This window comes from Sorex fumeus, unplaced genomic scaffold (assembly GCF_029834395.1).
Source record: "Sorex fumeus unplaced genomic scaffold, SorFum_2.1 ptg000072l, whole genome shotgun sequence".
NCBI lineage: Eukaryota > Metazoa > Chordata > Mammalia > Eulipotyphla > Soricidae > Sorex > Sorex fumeus.
Window position 1 is genome coordinate 50,500,168 of NW_026606129.1, and position 21,070 is coordinate 50,521,237.

The 21,070-nt window shown below is 58.0% G+C and overlaps 1 protein-coding gene across 1 annotated transcript in view; it reads left to right on the plus strand.

Annotated features, from left to right (window-relative positions):
• The window catches only part of RNF123 (ring finger protein 123), a 26,900-nt gene continuing 5,830 nt past the window's right edge, over positions 1 to 21,070 (plus strand). Inside the window, exons 1-32 of the mRNA XM_056129029.1 lie at positions 1 to 104; positions 1,171 to 1,321; positions 1,406 to 1,523; positions 1,766 to 1,853; positions 5,514 to 5,593; positions 5,736 to 5,830; positions 6,117 to 6,171; positions 6,270 to 6,355; positions 6,557 to 6,643; positions 6,768 to 6,835; positions 7,005 to 7,130; positions 7,441 to 7,555; positions 7,638 to 7,742; positions 8,058 to 8,183; positions 8,298 to 8,390; positions 8,464 to 8,537; positions 9,142 to 9,259; positions 9,350 to 9,449; positions 9,800 to 9,861; positions 9,994 to 10,065; positions 10,283 to 10,403; positions 10,900 to 11,001; positions 11,759 to 11,865; positions 12,115 to 12,313; positions 12,479 to 12,624; positions 13,269 to 13,352; positions 13,879 to 13,986; positions 19,432 to 19,609; positions 20,246 to 20,320; positions 20,406 to 20,493; positions 20,580 to 20,667; positions 20,752 to 20,836. Coding sequence (XP_055985004.1) covers positions 1,442 to 1,523; positions 1,766 to 1,853; positions 5,514 to 5,593; positions 5,736 to 5,830; positions 6,117 to 6,171; positions 6,270 to 6,355; positions 6,557 to 6,643; positions 6,768 to 6,835; positions 7,005 to 7,130; positions 7,441 to 7,555; positions 7,638 to 7,742; positions 8,058 to 8,183; positions 8,298 to 8,390; positions 8,464 to 8,537; positions 9,142 to 9,259; positions 9,350 to 9,449; positions 9,800 to 9,861; positions 9,994 to 10,065; positions 10,283 to 10,403; positions 10,900 to 11,001; positions 11,759 to 11,865; positions 12,115 to 12,313; positions 12,479 to 12,624; positions 13,269 to 13,352; positions 13,879 to 13,986; positions 19,432 to 19,609; positions 20,246 to 20,320; positions 20,406 to 20,493; positions 20,580 to 20,667; positions 20,752 to 20,836 — 3,013 coding nt within the window. The 5' untranslated portion in view covers positions 1 to 104; positions 1,171 to 1,321; positions 1,406 to 1,441. The remainder of the gene's footprint in view (positions 105 to 1,170; positions 1,322 to 1,405; positions 1,524 to 1,765; positions 1,854 to 5,513; positions 5,594 to 5,735; positions 5,831 to 6,116; positions 6,172 to 6,269; positions 6,356 to 6,556; positions 6,644 to 6,767; positions 6,836 to 7,004; positions 7,131 to 7,440; positions 7,556 to 7,637; positions 7,743 to 8,057; positions 8,184 to 8,297; positions 8,391 to 8,463; positions 8,538 to 9,141; positions 9,260 to 9,349; positions 9,450 to 9,799; positions 9,862 to 9,993; positions 10,066 to 10,282; positions 10,404 to 10,899; positions 11,002 to 11,758; positions 11,866 to 12,114; positions 12,314 to 12,478; positions 12,625 to 13,268; positions 13,353 to 13,878; positions 13,987 to 19,431; positions 19,610 to 20,245; positions 20,321 to 20,405; positions 20,494 to 20,579; positions 20,668 to 20,751; positions 20,837 to 21,070) is intronic.

Here is a 21,070-nt window from a genome sequence, read left to right on the forward strand (position 1 = left end):
CGCGTGCGCGTGCGCGGCGGGCGCGCAGTTTGGCCCCGGCCGGGCGCCGTAGCCGAGAGGCCGGGCGGATATCGTGAGCCCGGACAAGGCGGCCGGAGCTGGGGGTGAGTGAGGGGCGGCCGGGCTCGGAGCGGGGCGGGTCCCCGCGGCTCCCCCTCGCGGCCTTCGCTGGTCCGGTGCGAGGGTGCTCTCTGTGCGGGACTCAGCCCCGCGGTGCGGGGCTCCGGCTGGAGCCGGCCTGGAGGAGCCTCCCGAGCGTGGGGCCGGGTGGGGACGAGCTGGGGGGGGGACAGGCGCTGCCCTCCGCGTCCTTGGGCTCCCAGGTGGGACCTGTGAGATCGCAGCCCGCACGCCTCCGCGAGGCTGCACGGGATGGACGTGGACGGGATGGGCACCTGTCTCCTGGGTGCGCAGCCTCTGCTCCACCCCCCCCCCCCCCCACCGGAGTGGCTGGCTGTCCGACAGATAGCGATCAAATGAGTGTCGGCCGCGTCCCATCCGCCCGGCACCTGCGCCAGTGTGAGGGGTGCCGCGGGGCCCGGACCCCGCTGCGGGCCAGGGATGGGGGACCGGGTAGGGACAGTCTCCCCGCGTCGGGGCTGCGAGGCTGGTGGCGGGCGCGTGGGGGGGACGGGGGACGGGGGTGTGGCGCGATCGGAGGACTGTGAGGTGAGATAAGACCATAGGGCAGCGAGCCCCAGTGAGTGTGGCGAGCCACAACGGGTGATAGAACTTTTGGCGCTGGGGAAATGTTCCATGCTGTCATCGCGGGCCGCTTGTGGCCACTGATTCCTTCAAATAGGGCCAAGAGAAGTGAGACTTGAAATGTTCATGTTTCAAACTTGAATTCAAACTTAAGAAGCCACCTGTGGCCACAGAGGACCATGGTGACGGCAGCGCTAGGCCAGTGCCAACCTTGGGCTCTCGGGAGCTTGGGCACCTCCCCATGGAAGAGGGATGAACTATCAGTGAGTCTCGGGGTGCTGTGCCCTGATGGACTGCAAGGCTGTGAGCGAGGGGGAACACAGGACCCGGAGGTGGACCGCCCTCCGGGGGTGGGGCAGAGGCTCTCACTTCTGGTCCAAACTGGACACTTGGTGCCTCCTGGGGGGCGACAGGGTCTCTGCCTCTGGGTCATTCGCATAGGATACCTTGGTCTGGTTTCCCCAGGACTGAAGCATTTAGTTTGGTTCAACAAACATCATTCCCTGGCACCTGCTTCCGGTCAGACCCCCTGCTGAACACTGGAACTTGGTGAAACCTGCCACGTGGGCCTCGCTGTGTGGGAAGCTGAGGGCCGCTGCTTGCCTCTTCCCAGAGGGTTGGTGTGAGTGTGCACCTGACCCCACCTGCCTGAGAGCCCTGTGAGTTTGGGGATCCTGAGACAAGCTCTTCTCTGGTCCAGCCCCCAGGACCACTGACTGCCTGCAAGAAATGAAGGATGGCATCTAAGGGGTCTGGCGTGTCTTTCCCCCGCAAGAGCTATAGGCTGACATCCGATGCTGAGAAATCCAGGGTCACAGGTATGGGCTGGCAGGGTTGCGGGGAGGCATCTTGTGTTGAGACATGGAAGGAAGAGATCGAGGCGGTGGCAGAATCCTGCATACCATGAGCCTCCAGCCAGCTCTGTTCACCAACAACCTTGCAGGGAGGAGTCAGCCCAACTTCTCACCTCGTGGCTGACCCCTGGGAAGGAGAGGTGTCTAGGGTCACCCTGCTGGGCACCACACACACCGTGTCACCCTTCTCCTGACTTGTCATTCAGGCATTGTGCCCGAGAAGCTGCTGAATGATTACCTACACCGCATCTTCTCTTCACCCGACCAGGCCCCTGCCACAGCCGCCGCCAGCAGGTATGTGGAGTGGATTTCCCCCTCATGGGACCAGCCCCTCCATAGCTCGCTGGCTGCATTCTCTCTGTGGAAGGATGAGAAAGGAGAGCGCCTGTGTGTAAGACCTTGGGCAGCGAGTCTGTCTTCCAGACCCCACTTCTTCCCCTTCCCTGGCAGCTGGCACCTCTTTTCCTTGGTCAGGGACCCAGCGTTTAGCTTAGCCCTTCACACTCGCTCCGTGCTCAGTGTGCAGCCTGGCTTTCTCTCACCTCTGCCTGAATTTGCCATGTGCACATACCATTTTTCCTTGCAAATTTATTATGTCTCCCAAATGATAACCGCATTTTAGCAGAAAATTAGAACCAGATAGATGAAAGATCATTAGCAAGACCATGTTGAGTGTTTTTCTTTTTCTTTTTTGGTGGTGGGGGTAGCGGGTTGCTGGGATTGGACCCAGAATCCTGTTCATGTGAGGCATGAGCTCTACCAAAGAACTTTGTCCTTGGCCCCTCCTGGTTTTTTTTCCTCTTTCTCTCTTTTTTTTGGGGGAGGGGGTGGGGGAGCAGGATGTACATCTAATAGTGCTCAGGTACTCAAGGGACCTTATGCAGTTCAGTGACGGAACCAGGATTGCAGCTCTTTCTGTTTTGTTGGTGATACCAGACTCAGACCCAGGGCCTCACACTTGCAAGTATGATGTTCAGCTGCTGAACTGCATGCTTGATCCTCCTCTCTTGCCTGTCTTATACTGTGTATTGTTTGGGCTAGGCCATGTAAAACATTTTTTAAAAACTTTATGTCATTTGTTTTTAGCACTGTAGCGCTGTTCTCCCGTTGTTCATCGATTTGGTCGAGTGGGCCCAGTAATGTCTCCATTGTGAGACTTGTTGTTACTGTGTTTGGCAGATCGAATACGTCATGGGTAGCTTAAACTGTTTTTATCATACATTAAAATTTATGCTTTTTTGTAGAAAGTAATTTTTTTCAGGGTCAAAAATGTGGTTTAGCAATAGAGCACTCGCCTTGCATGTGTGAGCCCTGGGCCCAAGCCCTGGTACTATAGGGGAAAAAAAATAAAGACACAGAATTTTATTCAGGAATAACTGACATGTAATAAATACATATATTTATTTATGTAAAACTTTCATTGATTGAGGCTCTGTGATTTACAATACTGTTAATGGCGGTTTCCCAGGTACATAATTCCAGCATCTCACCAGTGAACCCACCTTCCTCTCCCAACACTCCCATTGCATTGCCGTTGGCCCTTTGTTGCTATCTGGCTGTGGATCTTTAAGTCCCACATCTGAGAGATATCTTTGTATTTGCCCCTTTCTTTCTAACTTCACTCAGTGTGATATGCTCCAGTTCCATCTGTGTCGCAGATTTCATGATTTTGTTCTTTTTTAGAGCTGCATAGTATTTCGTTGTTAAACACATGCATGTATGTATGTATGTATGTATTTATTTATTTTGGGCCACAACCAGCAGTGATCAGAACATACTCCTGGCTCTGGCTCTGAGCTCAGGGATCACTACTGGCAGGGTTAAGGGACCATATAGGATGTGTGGGTTGGCCACGTCGAGGCGTGAGCCCTATCTGCTGTACTGTCTCTCTGGCCCCTATATACATGTATTTAAAAGTGTATCATTCAGTAAGTCCTAAATGAATAACCTGTGAAACCATTGCTGCCGTGAAAATGATAAGCACAACTTGCACTCCCAAACCTTGTGAGGGCCAGAGGTGGGGTTCGAGGGGTTGACACTCATGCCTTTGCATGTACAAGGCCAAATTCTTCCCCCCACCCCCACACACCACTGGGTGTAGCTGCCACAACACAAACGTTCTATATATGGACATGTGGGATTGAGAACCTCTTTTTTGTCACACAGCGTTATCCCTGGGATGTTTTTCTACATTGCAGATATAGGGTATCCTATATTGCCAAGGCTCTGCTATAGCCCTGAACACTGCTGTGGTTCAGAGGGGCTTTTGCTTCCATAAACAAGTGGTGAGGTCATGCCCAGGGACACAATTGTGTGGCTGGCACGTTCAAACTGCACTTTGAAGACTCCCACTGAACTGCTTCTGTTGAGTGTCACATAGATTCCCTCCCTGCAGTCTGTCTTCCTGTGTCTCAGCTGTGTGCCCACCTGACTTCATCACTTGTCCCTACTCTGCTCTCCAGGAAGGCACGAGGACAGCGGTGTTGCCTGTGTAGTTGCCAAAGGCTTCCTACTTCTGGAGGGCTAGTGCTCTGTCCACCTCAGCCCGAGCCCTGGCCTGTCCCAGGGCCTTCTCCCTACTTCCTCTGGTGCCAGAAATGGCCCCAGCACCACTGGTGCCATGGCTGCCAGGAGGAGAGCTAGTGGCAGGGAACCTCAGTGGTGGTGCAGATTCCAAGCCTCAGGCTGGGACCGGGGGACTCCGGGTAGGTGGGAAAAGAGTGGGTCTGGCCAGGTGGGCAGCACTGCAGGTACTCGGGGCCCACAGCTGCTCTTGGAGCAGGTGTGAGGCAGGAAGAGCCTTCCCAGGTGTCGGGCAGGAAGAACTGTGCCTCTGGGCCATTAGGGTGCTCACAGACAGGGGCAGCCACAGCTTTCGGTGTTGCCAGTGGGGCACCCCGCTCCAAGACTGGACTCAGCCCTAGCACGAGGCTTCAGGCTTCACCACCTCCAACCCAGGGGCAGCTGTGGTCCTGAGCCTGGCCTCCAGCTGCCTCCCCGGAGGTTTGGTGCTTTGGCCCGTCCGAGTCCCCTCCCTGCGCTTGCTCTCAGAGAGGACAGTTGGGGCCGGAACTGGCATCTAAGGGGGAGAAGCAGGTGCGGGCAGGCTGCTGGATCCGGCTGGGCATTGCGCCTTGGCGCTCCCCAAGCCCCGATCTTTCCCACCACCCCTCGCCTGCTATTCTTAGCAGCTGGACTCGGGACAGGGCCAGCCAGCCTCAGATGGGACACTGTCTCCTCCGGGCATGCGTACTGGGAAGATGAGGTGGCCAGACAGACAGATTCGTTTTCAAGTCGCTCTGGTCAGGACAGGTGGTAGATAGGTGACCCTGCACTCTCCTGACCGGCAGACGTGGGTCTGGGATGGAACTGGCCAACTGCCGGGTGGGCCGAGAGGCTTGGAGCCCTGCTGCCATGGGGACACGTGTGACAGACTCTCACAGACTCTCCTGGCTGAGGCCCTGGGTCTGGAGTCAGGGACTGGACTCGCTGTCCTGGGCACAGACCTGGCCGGGGTTGGCGCTTCTCCCAGGCAGAGTCAGCACAGCCGTGTGGAGAGCAGACAGGCTATGGATACTGCAGGCCCTTCTAGTTGGGTTTGGGGCCATGCCTGGGGGGTGCCCCGGGGCTACTTCCAGCTTGGTACTTAGTGGCTGCTCCCAGCAGTGCCTGGTACAAGGGATCGCGCACATGGGGCATGCGTGCAGTCCTGAGCCATCTCTCTGGCTACACACTGTCCCTCTCACAGGTGAGGGAGGAGGATTTAGTTCTGAGGAGTGTTAGATCTCAGGGCACCCTGGCAGTCCTGCCCCCCGACCCAGGCATGCGCGGGCTCGGTGGGACTCCTGCAGGAACTGAGGCACCAAGCCTCAGGAGAGGGCGTGGGGCGGGGCTCAGTGTTCTCGGCCGGTTTCAAGGACATTTGGGCCCCTCGCAGCCTTTCGCTCTCCCCAGGAAACCCCTGACCTTCCAGAACCTGCCAGGGCATCTGGACCAGCTCTTGCAGGTGGACAGTGAGGATGAGGAGAGCCAGGGTATGTGGTGGCTTCTGGAATGGACCTGGGGGAGCCAGGGCTGGGCCCAGGGATTCTGCGGGCCTGCCCTGGGGAATCTTCGTGCATTCTGCACTTCCTGTCCAACCCGGCCCGATCCCACACCCACCTGTCTCCCTTTTAGGACAGGTTGAAGGGCGCCTGGGTCCCTCTACCGTGGTCCTAGACCACACCAGTGGCTTCGAGGGGCTGCTTTTGGTGGATGATGACCTCCTGGGGGTGAGTAAAAGCAAGGTGTTCCCCCACCCTCAATCCTGGCCCAAGCACCTCCCCCAAACTCCTCTGGCCAGGGGTCTGGTGAAACTGCAGCCCCAAACCTGCACTGGGAGTCCCCGATCCTCCAAACCTCCTGACACGGCCTTGAAGGCCTCTTGGTGGGACCAAAGCCCTGAGCTCTTTCCATCCTGCTTGCTGCCGGCTGGCCAGCTGGGTGGTCAGGCCAGACCACCACCCTCTGCGTGGCCACGTCCCCTGGGAGAGGCTCACCCCTCTGCTCTTCGCTCAGGTGATTGGACATAGCAACTTCGGTACCATCCGCTCCACCACGTGTGTGTACAAAGGTGAGTCAGGGCCCAGGCTGCGGGAGAGGTGTGGGGCCCACAGCTGAGGCTGCCGGCAGCCTTCCGCCCTCTGCTGCGCCTGACTCGACTCTCTGCAGGGAAGTGGGTCTACGAGGTGCTCATCTCCTCCCAGGGCCTGATGCAGATCGGCTGGTGCACCATCAACTGCCGCTTCAATCAGGAGGTGTGTGGGGCGGGCCCTCCCGGTCACCCGCCTTCCCCCAAGCCCTCTGCATTCGCTGTCTGGTCTATGGCAGACCAGCCCAGAAAACCGGCCTCCCCTCTACCCCCTGTCCTGGTGCCTGTGGGAACCCCCCCCACAGTGGGTGGCAGGTTGATCTGGCCTTTCCCCTGACTCGCTCAGACCTGAGGGCTTCCTCTCCAGGAAGGGGTCGGCGACACTCACAACTCTTATGCTTACGACGGCAATCGGGTGCGCAAGTGGAACGTGACCACGACAAACTACGGCAAGGTGAGGTCAGGTCCCCTGTGGCCCACCACCCCTGCCCATCAGCCATCTGGGCATCCCTGAGGGACTCGGGGAGGGGGTGTCCAGAAGGGCCTCCCGGACGCCTGTAACCCCTCTTCCCCGGCAGGCGTGGGCGGCGGGGGACATCGTCAGCTGCCTGATCGACCTGGATGATGGTACTCTGTCCTTTTGCCTGTGAGTGTCCTGTGCCTGCCTGAAGGCCTGGCCTCTGGGCCTCCTGGACTGCATTCAGTTTCCGGTCCCTGCAGGCAGGCCGGGCCAGGTTTGATAGCTTAGAGAACAGCCCCCGCTCTCGGCCACCTCCCTCTGGCCACTGGCTCACGAGTCCTCCCTTCCACCCCAGGAATGGTGTGTCACTGGGCACTGCCTTCGAGAACCTGTCCAGGGGCGTGGGCATGGCCTACTTCCCCGCCATCAGCCTTTCCTTCAAGGAGTCCGTGGCCTTCAACTTTGGCAGCCGCCCCCTGCGATATCCTTCTGGAAAAGTGTGTGGTGGCTGCCTGGAAGCTTTTGGGGGCACCGGAATGGGGTTACCTGTCCCAGCAGTCCGGCGGCCTGGTGGCAGGCAGTTCCGCAGCCTGGCTGGTGGGTTCCACTGCCGTCTCCATCAAACCTGGTCTACCTGCCTGGAGTGGCTCGGGAACGCCGTGGAGTGGGGGCCTAAAAGTGCGGGTGGACCCCGAGCCGTCTCTGCAGCCCTGAGGTCCAGGGCAGGGCTCTCTGGAGGAAGGAACCTGTGTGTCACGGATCAGGTTATTTCCGGCTTAACTCGGTGGCACCTACCCAGTGCCAGGCTACCGACCGCTGCAGGACCCCCCGCAGGCCGACCTGGTTCGGGCACAGAAGCTGCTGGGCTGCTTCCGGGCCGTGCTCAGCGTGGAACTGGACCCTGTGGTGAGCTGGGCTCTGTGCAGGGTGGAGCTGGGTGCCTCCTGCATCCTTCTGCCCCTCATCGTCTTGCCCCTGCCCCCGACAGGAGGGCCGGCTGGTGGAGAAGGAGAGCTCCGAGTGGCAGCTGCAGGGCCAGCCCACGGTCCTGCTCACACTGGCCCACATCTTCCACCATTTTGCCCCACTCCTGGTGAGCACCCGGGGTGGGGCGTGGCGGGTGGGGGGAGCAGACCCATCCAGCACCTCAGCCCTGAAGGGTGGCAGCAGTGGAGGAGGTGATGTGTCCTCCTGAGGGTGTCAAAGTGTCCGAGAAAGATGGCAGGGGTGTAACCTCAGCGTGTCCCAGCCCCAGAGGGGCTGTGGGCTGGTGACTCTTGGACATCATCCAGACCCCAGCAGGGGCATCTGTCTCCGGTTGCTTATGGGCTCCGAGCCGTTAGTTTATGCCTGGGTGGCCCCAGCAGGGGCACGGCAGCCCCTGCCTCACCCGTGCCACCCGCTGCAGCGCCAGGTTTACCTGGTGGAGGCCGTGCTCATGAGCTTCCTGCTGGACATCGTGGAGGCGGGCAGCCCCGCCAAGGCAGAGGCCCTGGTACACCAAGTCCTGGACCTGCTGTGGCTCTTCATGGAGGTGAGACGCCCCCTTCTGGGCTGGGTTTCGACCCCTGCCTGGTGGAGCGGACTGACAGGGGCTGTTGGGAGAGGCCCCCAGCCGGTAGACGCACAGTCTGGCATCTTTCCCCAGGACTACGAGGTCCACGATTGTCTCAAGCAGTTGCTGATGTCCCTGCTGAGGCTGTACCGTTTCTCGCCCATTGTCCCAGACCTGAGCCTGCAGGTGGGAGCCCCGCCCATCTGCACCCTGCGCCCCTGGGCCTCCCCAGCCTGCTCTGAGCACCCCCTCCCCACAGATCCACTACCTACGGCTCACCATCGCCATCCTGAAGCACAAGAAGTCACGCAAGTTTCTGCTCAGCAATGTCCTGTATCCCCCCTTGCTGCCAGGCAGGTCCCACAGCGGCCCCTGGGTGGGCTCTGCCCCGTGGCCAGGGGCCCCAGGGAGGCTAAGGAGGAGCAGAGTGTGTGTCGCCTTGACCCAGGGCCCTGCCGAGCTGAGGACAAAGCGGCCAGCCCCGGGGGGCTCTGCAGGCTGGTGTCTTGCTGATGTGGGGCCTTGCTGGTGTGGGGCCACTAGGGCCCACCCTCTCTGACCAGGGAGATGCCCACCTTCCTTGTAATGAGTTCCTCCGAAGTCTTTCAGGAGCTCTTCCTGCTTCCCAGAGAAGGGCACACGTGGGAGGGAGCCTAGCGCTGGGCCCCTGGCCACAAGTCTGTGCCGTGGCCATCCTCACTATGGGGCCTCCAGCCTCCACGAGGCATCGCCAGAAGTGGGCGCTCAGAGAGGCTTTCCAGCCTGTTCGCACCTGGGCCGCCTCGCCTGTGGCTCTGACAGTCACGTTGCTTGTCGACCTCCACCTCTTGTCAGGGTCCGACAGGGGGGAGAGCTGTGGTGGGCAGGCCCCATCCAGCCTGGGGAACACGGGTGGGGGTGGGGCCGCCCTTTGGTGCATGGCCTTGACGACCATCAGCTTCGACGTGCTCCGCTCCGTCGTCTTCTTTTACATCAAGAGTCCCCTGCGCGTGGAGGAGGCAGGCCTGCAGGAGCTCATCCCCACCACCTGGTGGCCTCACCGCTCCAGCAAGGAGGTGGGCTTGGACTGCCCACCCAGCGGGAGCTCGGCACTGTCCCCGTGCAGCCTGGCTGAGCCTTGTTTTCTATCCTCTGCCCCTGTCTAGGCCCGAGAGAGTAAGGAGGTGAGGGACGAGACGGCCGAGGAGCGGCTGCGGCGGCGTGCCTACGAGCGGGGCTGCCAGAGGCTCAAGAAACGCATCGAAGGTCGGCCTGGGCCCTGTGCGCTCAGTGTGTGCGAGGGGTTCAAAGGGGCTTTGTGGGGGCTGGAGCGATAGCACAGCGGGTAGGGTGTTTGCCTTGCACGTGGCCAACCCTGGTTCGAATCCCAGCATCCCTGAGCAATACCAGGAGTAACCCATTGTATTGCCAAGTGTGACCTCCCCCCCCCCCCCAAAAAAAGAAAGGGACTTTGTGTGCTTCTGAACTTGGGGATCAGGCCTCTGTTGGGCCCAGGGAATCCTGTTGGTGGAGCCTTGACCCCGATCTGGATGGGTGGCCCCAGCCCTCCCACTTCTGAGAGCCTGAGCTTGGCGCCCCTTTGTCCCCAACCCCAGTGGTGGAGGAGCTACAGGTTCAGATCCTGAAGCTGCTGTTGGACAACAAGGATGACAATGGGGTGAGTGGCTCGCCCCCTCCAGGGGGTGCGGGGAACTCAGGGCAGGGGCCGGCTCAGGTTCCCATGGCAGGTCCAAGTGGACCAGGCCGGCACCCTTAGCTCATTGCAGCCTCATTTCTTCTACCCCCGAAGGGTGAGGCTTCGAGGTACATCTTCCTGACCAAGTTCCGGAAGTTTCTGCAGGAGAATGCCAGCAGCCGGGGGGTAGGTGACCACCAGGCCACCCACATGGACCCTGTGTCTCAGAATCAGCACCCTGATTTCTGGCACCTCCCTGCCTGCCTGCCTCAGCCCAGCCCGGCCCCCCGCTGCTCCCCTCACCTCCACACCCAGCCCTAGGGCCGAAGACAGGGCCTGGGGGGCGGGGAGGGGGCAGCTGAGCCACAGCCTGGCACCAACAGCCTTTGCCCTGTGCCTGCAGAACCTGCCCGTGCTCTGCCCTCCGGAGTACATGGTCTGCTTCTTGCACCGGCTCATCTCTGCCCTGCGCTTCTACTGGGATGAGCACAAGGCTTCCAACCCCCGCGCCTCCCTCAGTGAGGGTGAGTGGGCTGGACAGAGCAGCACAGGGCAGCCCCTGCTGCGGGTGTGGAGCTGGCCCATGGCCTGGCTGGTCGAGTCCCACCCTCCCTCCGTGTATGTTTCCAGGGGACAGGTGCCTGGTCACCCAGGGCAAACCCACTGAGCCCTCTCTGCAGTCCTTTGTAAGGAGTCCCTTGTCTGGACCGTGGGTGTTGAAGGACAGAAGGGCCAGTAAGAGCCTCTTCTCTTCTGTCCTGGGGGACATTCCACAGGGCCGGGTCAGTGCTCTCTGTAGCCTCATGAGCCCCCACAGCAGAGAGTGGCCCCTTTGTCCTTGCTTCTGCTGCTGCTGGCACTGGCCAGATGGTAGATGACTGGAGGGGGCCGAGCAGTGTGCCTACTCAGTCCGAGGGCTCTGACCAGGAGCCCCCTGTGTCCACTCATAACAGAGGGGGGGGCACCTGGGGAGGTCTTCTGCTGGCTCACTGCAGGCCTGTGGCCTCCCACTCCTCGCAGAGGCCTACATCCCGCCCCAGATCTTCTATAATGGCAAGGTGGACTACTTTGACCTGCAGCGTCTTGGAGGCCTCCTCTCGCATCTGCGGAAGACCCTGAAAGGTGCACGCAGGGCTGGGGTGCTCGGGGGAGCAGTCTGTGGAGAAAAGTCCGCAGACTGCTCCACGCCCATGTTTTGCTGCCGTGTGCCCACCAGAGGGCGCCAGAGACCTTGTCTTGGGCCGGGAGGGCCGCCTGCCTCCGTACTCTGGTGTTTAGCTGCCGTGTGTCCACCAGAGGGCGCCAGAGCCCTTGCCTGCTAGGCCGAGTGGGCCGCTGGCTGCTCCATTCCTGCAGCCTGAGGCCAGAGCCCCTCTCCTTGCCTTGAGCTGACTGGAGGGAGCCATCGTGTCTCAGTGGGGATGGAAGGGTGTTGTGCTTCCTTCCAGGGTGAGCGCCGACTGCTCCGGAGCAGTGTAAGCCGAGGCAGGGTACCTAGGAATAGCCCAGCACGGCCCAGGGATGGAAGGCAGTTGGGGTGCTGCAGGGAAAAGTCTGAGGTAGTGACAGGCATGGACATGGCCCCAGAAGAGAGTGCAGAGTGGGGCGGAAAAATGCATCGACAGCTTTGGGAGCCTCTTTTATCTGTGGGACAGGACGCAGGGCAGGCCGGGCTGGAAGGGCCCTGTGGCTGGGGAACTTGCAGAGAGTGTTCCTCTGCCAGAGCCCGGGATGGGGGGGGCAGGTCAGGCACAGACACCGGACAGTAAGGCAGGGGCAGTGAAAAATGGGTCCAGCAAGGCCTGTGCCTCACCCCCTGCTGCTCTGTGCCTGGGCCCCTCTCCCCTCGTCAACCTGAGCACCCTCCTTCCCTCCCCAGATGACCTTGCATCCAAGGCCAACATTCTGATTGACCCGCTGGAGCTTCAGGCGGCCACCATGGATGACCTGGACGAGGACGAGGAGCCGGCGCCAGCTGCGGCCCAGGTGCCGCGGTAGGGGCAGGCAGGGGGCCCACTCTGGGGCCTTTCCTCTGTTGTAAGGGGTGGGGGTTGGGAGGGATCGGCCAGGACCCACCCCCTATTCCTGCACAACGGGGGTTCTCCCAGGCAGGCCCCCTTGCTGGAGGTGGAGGGAGGCCCACCCCTGCCCTTCCCAGCCCCGTGAACCCAGCAAGTCCCGCGTGGGCCCCGGTCCCGGGGAGCTGAGTGGCGTCTGGCCTCCTCTCTCCCACAGCGCCCCATGCAGGCCCTGGCCATGGGGGGCGCGCTGCCCCTGCCCCGGCCTGGCTGGCTCAGTTCTCCAACCCTGGGCCGAGCCAACCGCTTCCTTAGCACAGCAGCCGTGAGCCTGATGACCCCTCGGCGGCCCCTGAGCACCTCGGAGAAAGTGAAGGTCCGCACGCTGAGCGCAGAGCAGCGGACGCGCGAGGACAGTAGGTGGCGGCGGCCCGGCTGGCCCGCAGCACAGCAGGCGCACCCCTTCCCTCGGGGGCGGGAGTGGGGGGTTGCTCTCCGGGGCAAGAGATCCAGAGCACAGAAACAGGCCCCAGAGCTGCAGGACTGGAACCTGCCCCAGAGGCCGCCTCTCCCCCTTCTAGTTGAGGGTGGCCACTGGAACGAGGGTCTGCTGCTGGGGAGGCCCCCCGAGGAGCCCGAGCAGCCCCTCACCGAGAACTCGCTGCTGGAAGTACTTGACGGCGCCGTCATGATGTACAACCTCAGCGTCCACCAGCAACTGGGCAAGGTTCGCACTCACATGTGTGCATGTACCTTTTTGCTCCTGCATGTGTGTTGTGTATACGCGTGTGTGCACTCTGTGTATATGCCAATGTTGGTGTATGTGTGTATGCTCTGTGTGTTCATGCAGGTATTGGTATGTGTGTATGTGCGCGCACATGTTGGTACATGAGTTTATGCGCTGTGTGTGCGCATGTGTTGGCATGTACGTGTCTGCTCTGTGTGTGCATGCCCATGCTGGTACGTGTGTATGTGTTGTGTATCTGTGCGCATGTGTATGTGTCTGCGCTGTGTGTGCATGCATGTGTTGGTACGTGTGTGTATGTGCTGTGTGTACATGCATATTGGTTTGTGTGTATGTGTGTGCTGTGCATGCCGTGTTGGTACTTGTGTTTATGTACTGTGTGTATGTCTGCATGCCTACATACGTGCGTTCGTGTGTGTGCGTGTACCTATAACCTGAGCACATGCTCTGCTGGGCTGGTGTCTGTATAGAAACATGCTGCGCAGACAGGGCCTCGCAGACTCTTATGGGTGGGGCCTGGGTCTAAGGTTGGAGTCCGGCGGGGCTGGGGGAATCCAGACTGGGTCTGGAGCAGCCTGGCGCGGTGCCCAGGCATCACCCTGGATGTGTGGCATCTGATACTCTAGATGGTGGGTGTTTCCGATGACGTAAACGAGTACGCCATGGCTCTGAGGGACACAGAGGACAAGCTCCGCCGCTGCCCCAAGCGGGTAAGACTTGGACAGGCGGGTGTGTCTCTGGTAGAGGAGTGTTGCAAAAGGTCAGCAGCCCACCGGGACCCCCAAAGCACAGAGAGCCTGGACTGACTCTCTGCTTCTAGGGCTGTCCCTGGCACAGCCTGTGCCCAGGTGATCCCCGCACCCCCCTCCCTCAGCCCCTCCCCCGCCCTAAGTGCTGACACCCGCCCGGCTCATCAATTATGGATTCCTTCTGAGTGCTTCCTCAACCCGTGGGCAGAGTCAACAGGAAGCAGGACCTGGCTCCCCCACTCCTTTGGACACCCCCTTCCCTGACTGTTCTAGCCTGGGGAGCAGGGCCAGGCATGTCCAGGCTGAACCCCTGTCCCATCTGTCATCAGTCCCTGCCGTGGCCTGGGCCCTCTGACCCACAGCATTCTCACTTGCACATTTCGTGGGGTGACTCTGACCCTATTCTACAGCCCAGGCACCGGGGCTGTCTTGGGGGGCAGTGGGTCTGAGCAGGGCCGTGTCCTCTGAGTCTCTCCTTCCCTGGCAGAGGAAGGACATCCTTGCAGAGTTGACCAAGAGCCAGAAGGTTTTCTCAGAAAAACTGGACCACCTGAGTCGCCGTCTTGCCTGGGTTCACGCCACTGTCTACTCTCAGGTGAGTGCAGGTGGCCAGGGCAAGGGGCTATGGTCCCCCACCTCACTCCTGGGTCACCAAGGTACCCTCAAGATCCCTCCTGTCACTGATGACTCCAGGCAGATGGTCCCTGGCCCTCCCAGAGCAATTGTCCTTGGAGTTACCCTAGACCATGTAGTGTGGCGGTCAGACTCGACCCCCAGGTCCACCCTGGGGTTCTTTCTTTACTGCCCCTCATCGCCTCCCTGCCCGGCATCCAGGCCAGGGCAGCCCCTGCGTCCCCTCCTGCCTCGAGCTGCTGCCTGGTTGGCCTGGGGCCCAGCTTGCTCCATCAGGACGCAGCCTGCCCTTCCCTTGCACCATCTGAGAAACGCTGCCCTCCCGGCACCATCGCGGTGAAACAGCCCTAATGTCAGTTACCATCTTGACCGTGTTTTAAGTTGTGGTAAAATACTGACTCCCCAGCTCAGCGTTCTCCAGGGAGGTCAGTGGTGTCAAGCGCATCCGCAACTTGAGCGGTCAGTCTGCAGGGCTCGTCCTCCTGCTACACAGAACTCCAGCAAGTTTCATGAAGCAGCTCTTTGCTCTCTCACCTCAGTTCCGGCGCCACCAGGCTCCTAGTCCGACTCCCTAGTCCAGCCTGCATGGCATAGGACACCCATGGCACTTGGCCTTTGCCCCTGATGTGTCCCTTTATCAGCTGCACAGTTAACCGGGTGGTGACATGTGCCCTTGAAAGACTGAATAACAAGCTAGAGAAATAGCACAGCGGGTAGGGTACCTTCCATGCAGGTGGCAACCTGGCTTCAGTCCCAGCGCCCCATATGGTCCCCTGAGCCCCGCCAGGAGAGGTCCCTGAGCTCAGAGCAAGCTGGGTGTGGCTCAGAAATAAAGACTGAATAACGTTCCACTCTGCTGAGACCGCGCCTAGCGGTCAGCGGCTGCTTGAATTGCTTCCATCTCTCACTGTCTGCAGGGTCGCCTGCTGTGAACGCAGGTGTGCAAGTGTCTTTCCACTATCTGGTTTTCAATTATTTTGGGTCCACACCCAGAAGCAGAACTATTAGATTTTTTTTTTTTTTTGGTTTGGTGATTTCAGGAAAAACACCTTGTAATATCTTTCTAGTAACCTTGGACTTAAAACTTGATTCGCTATGAGATACAAAATTACAAAGTTCATGATTGTGTTTCAGTCCAACACCTGGTTTCTTCAGCAGTGTACATTCCCACCACCAGTGTCCCCAGGTTCACTCCCCCGTCCTGCCTCTATGACAGATACTTTCCTTCTCCTTTCTCGCTCTCTTTCTCTCTCTTTTCTCTCTCTCTTCCCCTCCCTCTCTGTCTTCCTCCCTCCCCCCTCACTCTCTTTCTCTCCCCTTCTCACACATTTTCTTCCCCACACACACACTCTCTCTCTCTTTTTCTTTCTCTCTCTCTCACCTCCCCCTCCTCCTCTCCTCCTCCCTCCCTTCGGGCACGGTGGTTTGCAATACTGAAAGGTTATCATGTGTATCACTTTATCTCCTTTCAGCACTCAGTTCTTGTCCAGAGTGATAATTTCCAATTAGGTTGTTAGAGTGGGCCTTTCTCTGTCCTAACGACACTCCCCCACAACTTGTGGCAAGTTTCCAACCATGTACCAGTCCTCACGGCCCTCATTTCTGCTATCTTTGTGCATTATTTTCATATTTTTTGAAAATATCCCATAAATGAGCACAGCCATCCTATGTCTGTCTGCCCCTTCCCTCTGACTCGTTTTCACTCCGAGGATGCTCTCCGTGTATTGGGTGTTTATCCCCACCCTTTCCCCTGTGGCAGTGCTGGCCACATCCCCAACCGCAGGGCATGTGGGCTCCATTTCCTTCCCGTCCTCCCTTCTTTAATTTCTTTTCTTTTTTATTTATTTATTTATTAGCTTTTTTGGGTCACACCCAGCGATGCACAGGGGTTACTCCTGGCTCTTCACTCAGGAATTACTCCTGGCGGTGCTCAGGGGACCATATGGGATGCTGGGAATTGAACCCGGACCTGCCGCATGGAAAACAAATGCCCTACCCACTCCAGCCCCCTCCCTTCTTTTCTTCACTTGCCTCTTTTTCTTCTTTTCTTTTTTGATAGTAGCCATTCTAATGGGTGTGAGGTAGTATTTCATTGTAGTTTTGATTCCGTTTCCAATTGAGAGTTGAAAACCTTTTCATGTGCTCAGTGGCCATTTTTATATCTTCTCTGGAGAAATGCCAATTCAAGCCCATTTGAAAAAAAAACTGGGTTTCTAGGTTTTGTGTTCTTTATTTTTTAGGTAATTAATTTGTAGAGTTCTGTATATTTTCTATTAATTTTTTTTTTTCTTTTTTGGGTCACTCCTGGCAATGCACAGGGACTACTTCTGGCTCATGCACTCAGGAATTACTCCTGGCGGAGCTCGGGGGACCATATGGGATGCTGGGAATCTAACCCGGGTCGGCGTGTGCAAGGCAAACGCCCTCCCCGCTGTGCTATGGCTCCAGTCCCCACTGACTATTAATTCTTTACTGGATTATATTTTACTAATGTTTCCTCCCGTTCTGTGGTGGGCTGTCTTTTCACCATGCTCTTTCCTTTGATGCAGATTTTAACCTTATTTTCTTTCCTTGTCTGTGCTTTGTTGTTATATTCCAGAAATCATGGCCAGAACCAGGTCCTCAGATTTTTTATGTTTTCTTCAAGAGCTCTATAGTTTGAACAACTAAGTTTAAACTTTTGGTTCACTATGAGCTAATTTCAGCATTTAATGTGTAGTAAGGGTCAAACTTTGCTCCTTTGCATGTGGATCACCAGCTTTCCCTGCATATATTTTGTTTGTTTTTGTTCCGGGATAGCACAGCAGGTAGGGCGTTTGCCTTGCATGTGGCCAACATGGCCAAACCGAGTTCAATTCCTCCGCCCCTCTCGGAGAGCCCGGCAAGCTACCGAGAGTATCTCGCCCGAACGGCAAAGCCGGGAAATCTACCTGTGACGTATTTGATATGCCAAAAACAGTAAAAACAAAGTCTCACAACGGAGACGTTACTGGGCCCGCTCTAGCAAATCCATGAACAACGGAAAGACAGTGCAGTGCTTTGTTCTGGGGTATACCTGACATTACTCGAAACTCTGTGCTCAGGGATCTCTTCTTGTGGTGCTCAGGGGACCTTGCAATGCCAGAGATCAAGCCTGGGCTTCCCGTCTGCAAAGGCTCCCCTGCTGAACTCCCTCTCAAGCCCCTGCATATCTTATTTTCATGCAAATGCATAAAAAAGGCCCTCCCGTTGATCGTCGATTTGCTCGAGCGGGCCCAGTAACGTCTCCATTGGAGACTTTGTTGTTACTGTGTTTGGCATATCGAATACTCTCGGTAGCTTGCCAGGCTCTCCGAGAGGGGCGGAGGAATCGAACTCGGGTCGGCCATGTTGGCCGCTTGTAAGGCGAACGCCCTACCCGCTGTGCTATCGCTCCAGCCCTATGCAAATGCATACTTTTAATTATTAAGACTTTGCAATAAAAATTTTTGTTTTGGCTTTGTTTCTGGGATACTCCAGCAGTGCTCAGAGTTTAGTCCTGGCTCTATACTCAGGAATCTGTCCTGGCAGTGCTCAGAAGACCACGTGGGGTGCTTGGGTTCGAACCCAGACCAGTTATGAGCTCTGGACCCTGCAATATGCCTTGAAATCAAAGTGTGAAATCTCAGACTTTGTTCTGAAAAGCTGTTTGGGGGATCCCTTGAGACCCATATGAATTTTAGGATAGAGTTTTGTTTCTGCAAGAAATGTCTTTGGTATTTATATAGGAATTGCATTGACTCTGTAGCTTGCCTTGGATACTATGGCCATCTTAACCCCGTTAAATGTCTGTGAGCAGGGGATGTCTTTTTATTTATTTGTACCTTTTAATATTTCTCGGTTTTGTTGTTGTTTGCTTGGGGACCACACCCAGTGGTGCTCAGGGCTTACTCCCAGCTCTCCTGGCTCTGCGCTTAGAGGTCATTTCTATCATGGACTTAAGGAGTGCTCGAGATTGAAGCTGAATAGGTCACATGCAAGTCAAGTGCCTGACCCACTGTACTGTCTCTCCAGCCCCCATTTGGTTAAATTTATGGTTAGATGTTTTATTCTTTCTCATTCTGGCATCAGTGAAATTATTTTCTTAATTTTCTTTTTTGAATTGCTCATTACTAGTGTATAGAAATAAAAAATGATTGGGGCAAGGGGGTATTGGGGCCACACCTGGCAATGCTCAGAGCTTACTCCTGGCTCTGTGCCTCAGGGATCACTCCTGGTGGGCTAGGGAGACCGTATGAGGTGCCAGGGATCAAACCTGGGTCATCCACGGGCAAAGCTAGACCCTTGCCTGCGGTACTATCACTCCAGCCCCAAGACATACAAATGATTTTTGTGTTCATTTTGTATCCTGCAGATTTCCTAAATTTATTTAATATTTCTAGCTTACACCTGCTGAGCTTCTTGGGTTTTATTGATTGATTGCTTTTTGGGTCACACCCAGCAGTGCTCGGCAGTGACTCTCCGCGGTGCTTGGGGGACCATGTGTGGGTGCCAGGAATTGAACTAGGGTCAGTGGGAGGCAAGGCAAGTACCTTAACCCCTGCACTCTCTCCCATGCTGGACAGCGGGGCCTGTGGGAAGTCTATGCAGTCCAGCTCCACGCCTTGAGGTGGAGCCTGGAGCTTGGTCCTGGGCAGTGACCCTTCCTGGGGCCTCCTGTGGGCTGTCTGGACCCATAGTGGTGGCCAGGCTGCTTCTCAGGTCTCGTTTGCTTCTTGTGGCCGCTGCGCCTCCAGCAGTTTGGCCTTCTCCTTCCTCCCCTCGTGAGCCGGACCCCAGCGCCTCGTTCCTCCTCAGCACCTCCTCTTTGGGGGCATCACTAAGCAGCTCGTGCTCCTCGTCTGTGCCTGTGTCCTGTGCCCTGCTTCTCCCTTCTGACCTCTGTGGAGGCTCTCTCACCCTTGAAATGAGGGTGCCCTTCCCTGCCCCCCACAGCCCTCTCTGCCTCCCCAGTCCTGAACATCCAGCTACTGTGACTGCTGTCTGGGGCCAAGGTGGAGTTGCAGATTCTTTCCGCCCTGGTCCACCTGCCCTTGCAGCCCTTTGCTCTGAGCAGGGTTCTGGCCCAGAGTCTGGGCTGTGTTGGGGGCCCCCCTCAGGCTGGATGTGCCCTCTGGCCTGCTGTGTATTCTAGCCCCCTGCCACACCTGGCAGTGTCAGGGGTTCCTCCTGGCTCTACACTCAGGATTCACTCCTGGTGATGCTCGAGGGACCATATGGTATGTCTGGGATCAAACCCGGGTCGGCCATGTGCAAGGCAAGCACCCTCCCTGCTGTGCTCTCTCTCCGGCCCCATCACACTCTCCCTTGGGATCCTTTTCTCATGCTGTTTTCTGGGGGAGACCTTGCCTGATCCCCAGACCAGCTCACAATTCCATGCTCCTTGCAGGAGAAGATGCTAGACATCTATTGGCTGCTTCGTGTCTGCCTGCGGACCATTGAACACGGCGACCGCACAGGGTCTCTCTTCGCCTTCATGCCCGAGTTCTACCTGAGCGTGGCCATCAACAGCTACAGCGCCCTCAAGAACTACTTTGGCCCCGTGCATAGTATGGAGGAGCTTCCAGGTGATGGCACCGTGAGGCCAGGGGAGAGTGTAAATTAGGACCCCGTGGTCAGTCCTGGCATGGGCAGGCAGTTGTCTGCTCTGTTCCCATCAAACAACACTGCTCAGCAGCCCCACCTGGTACAGTGTCCTGCTGTGGTACTGACAGCCCCAGAACTAATGTTTTTCCATGATCCCTGAGGGAATCAGAGGGCATAGAGGGTGGGGAACCCACTTCCACATTCTTTATGGTGCTACCATGGTCCAGGGGTGAGTTACGTGGTCTCCTGGGGCCCCCAAACTCCTCGGTGACCCTGGCTCCCGGCTGACTGGGCAGGCCAGGGGGTCTGTCAGCCCTTACCCACAATGGACCGAGGAGTAAGTTTTGTCTGTGGGGAGCGCTGTGCTTGAATGGGTTCTCATGCTCTTGGGGCTCCTATGGGATCTGCCTTCACCCCAGTGAATCTTCCCAGTCCTCCCATGGATACCAGCAAATGCATGTACCGAAGTTTCATGCTGTCTGGGCCCAGACTGGCCCTTGAAGCAAGTTCTGGAGCTCATATCCCAAGCCCACTCCCAGGGGAGGGTGATGGCAGGGGGACAAGCCTACTTCTGGGCCCCCCAACTCCCAGCCACCAAGTCCTCCCTCACCCTGCAGGCTACGAGGAGACTCTGACCCGCCTGGCTGCCATCCTCGCCAAACATTTTGCTGACACCCGCATCGTGGGCACTGGTGAGGTCCCGCAAGGGTTGGGGGGTGGGGCGGGGCCAGGACACACAGCTGACCTGTGCTGAGACCCTCTGACCTTTCCCGACAGACATCCGGGACTCGCTGATGCAGGCCCTGGCCAGTTATGTGTGCTACCCGCACTCCCTGCGGGCCGTGGAGCGGATCCCTGAGGAGCAGTGAGTAGGGTCGGGGGCTGGGGCAGGTGCCTGCCTGCAAGGCACCGCGCTGCCCCCACCCCACACCGCGACCCTTGCCCTTGTAGGCGCATTGCCATGGTACGGAGTCTTCTGGCTCCCTACGAGCAGCGGCCCTGGGCCCAGACCAACTGGATCTTGGTGCGGCTCTGGCGGGTAAGCAGGTGAAAGGTGGCCCCCCAGCAGGCTGGAGGGAAAGGACCGCCCACCTCGCTCACCTCCCACTGACACTGTCCCCAGGGCTGCGGGTTCGGGTACCGCTATACCCGGCTGCCACACCTGCTGAAAACCAAACCTGAGGACGCCAACTTGCCTAGCCTCCAGAGTGAGTGTCCCGGGAGCCCAGGCCGGGAGCCTTCCCACCTGAGCTGTGCCTCTCCTGGCCTGTTGGGGAGGCCCAGACTCCCCGTCTGTCTCCTGGGCTTCCCGTTAACCTGCTTCCTTTTAGCTGAGGGTCCCTCTGGAACTGCTCCCCTTGTTCCCCACTTCTGTGGTTATTCAGCTGGGAGCCCTGCATGGCCGGGCTGGGCAGCAGCTTCCAGGCACGTTGCTCCCAGCC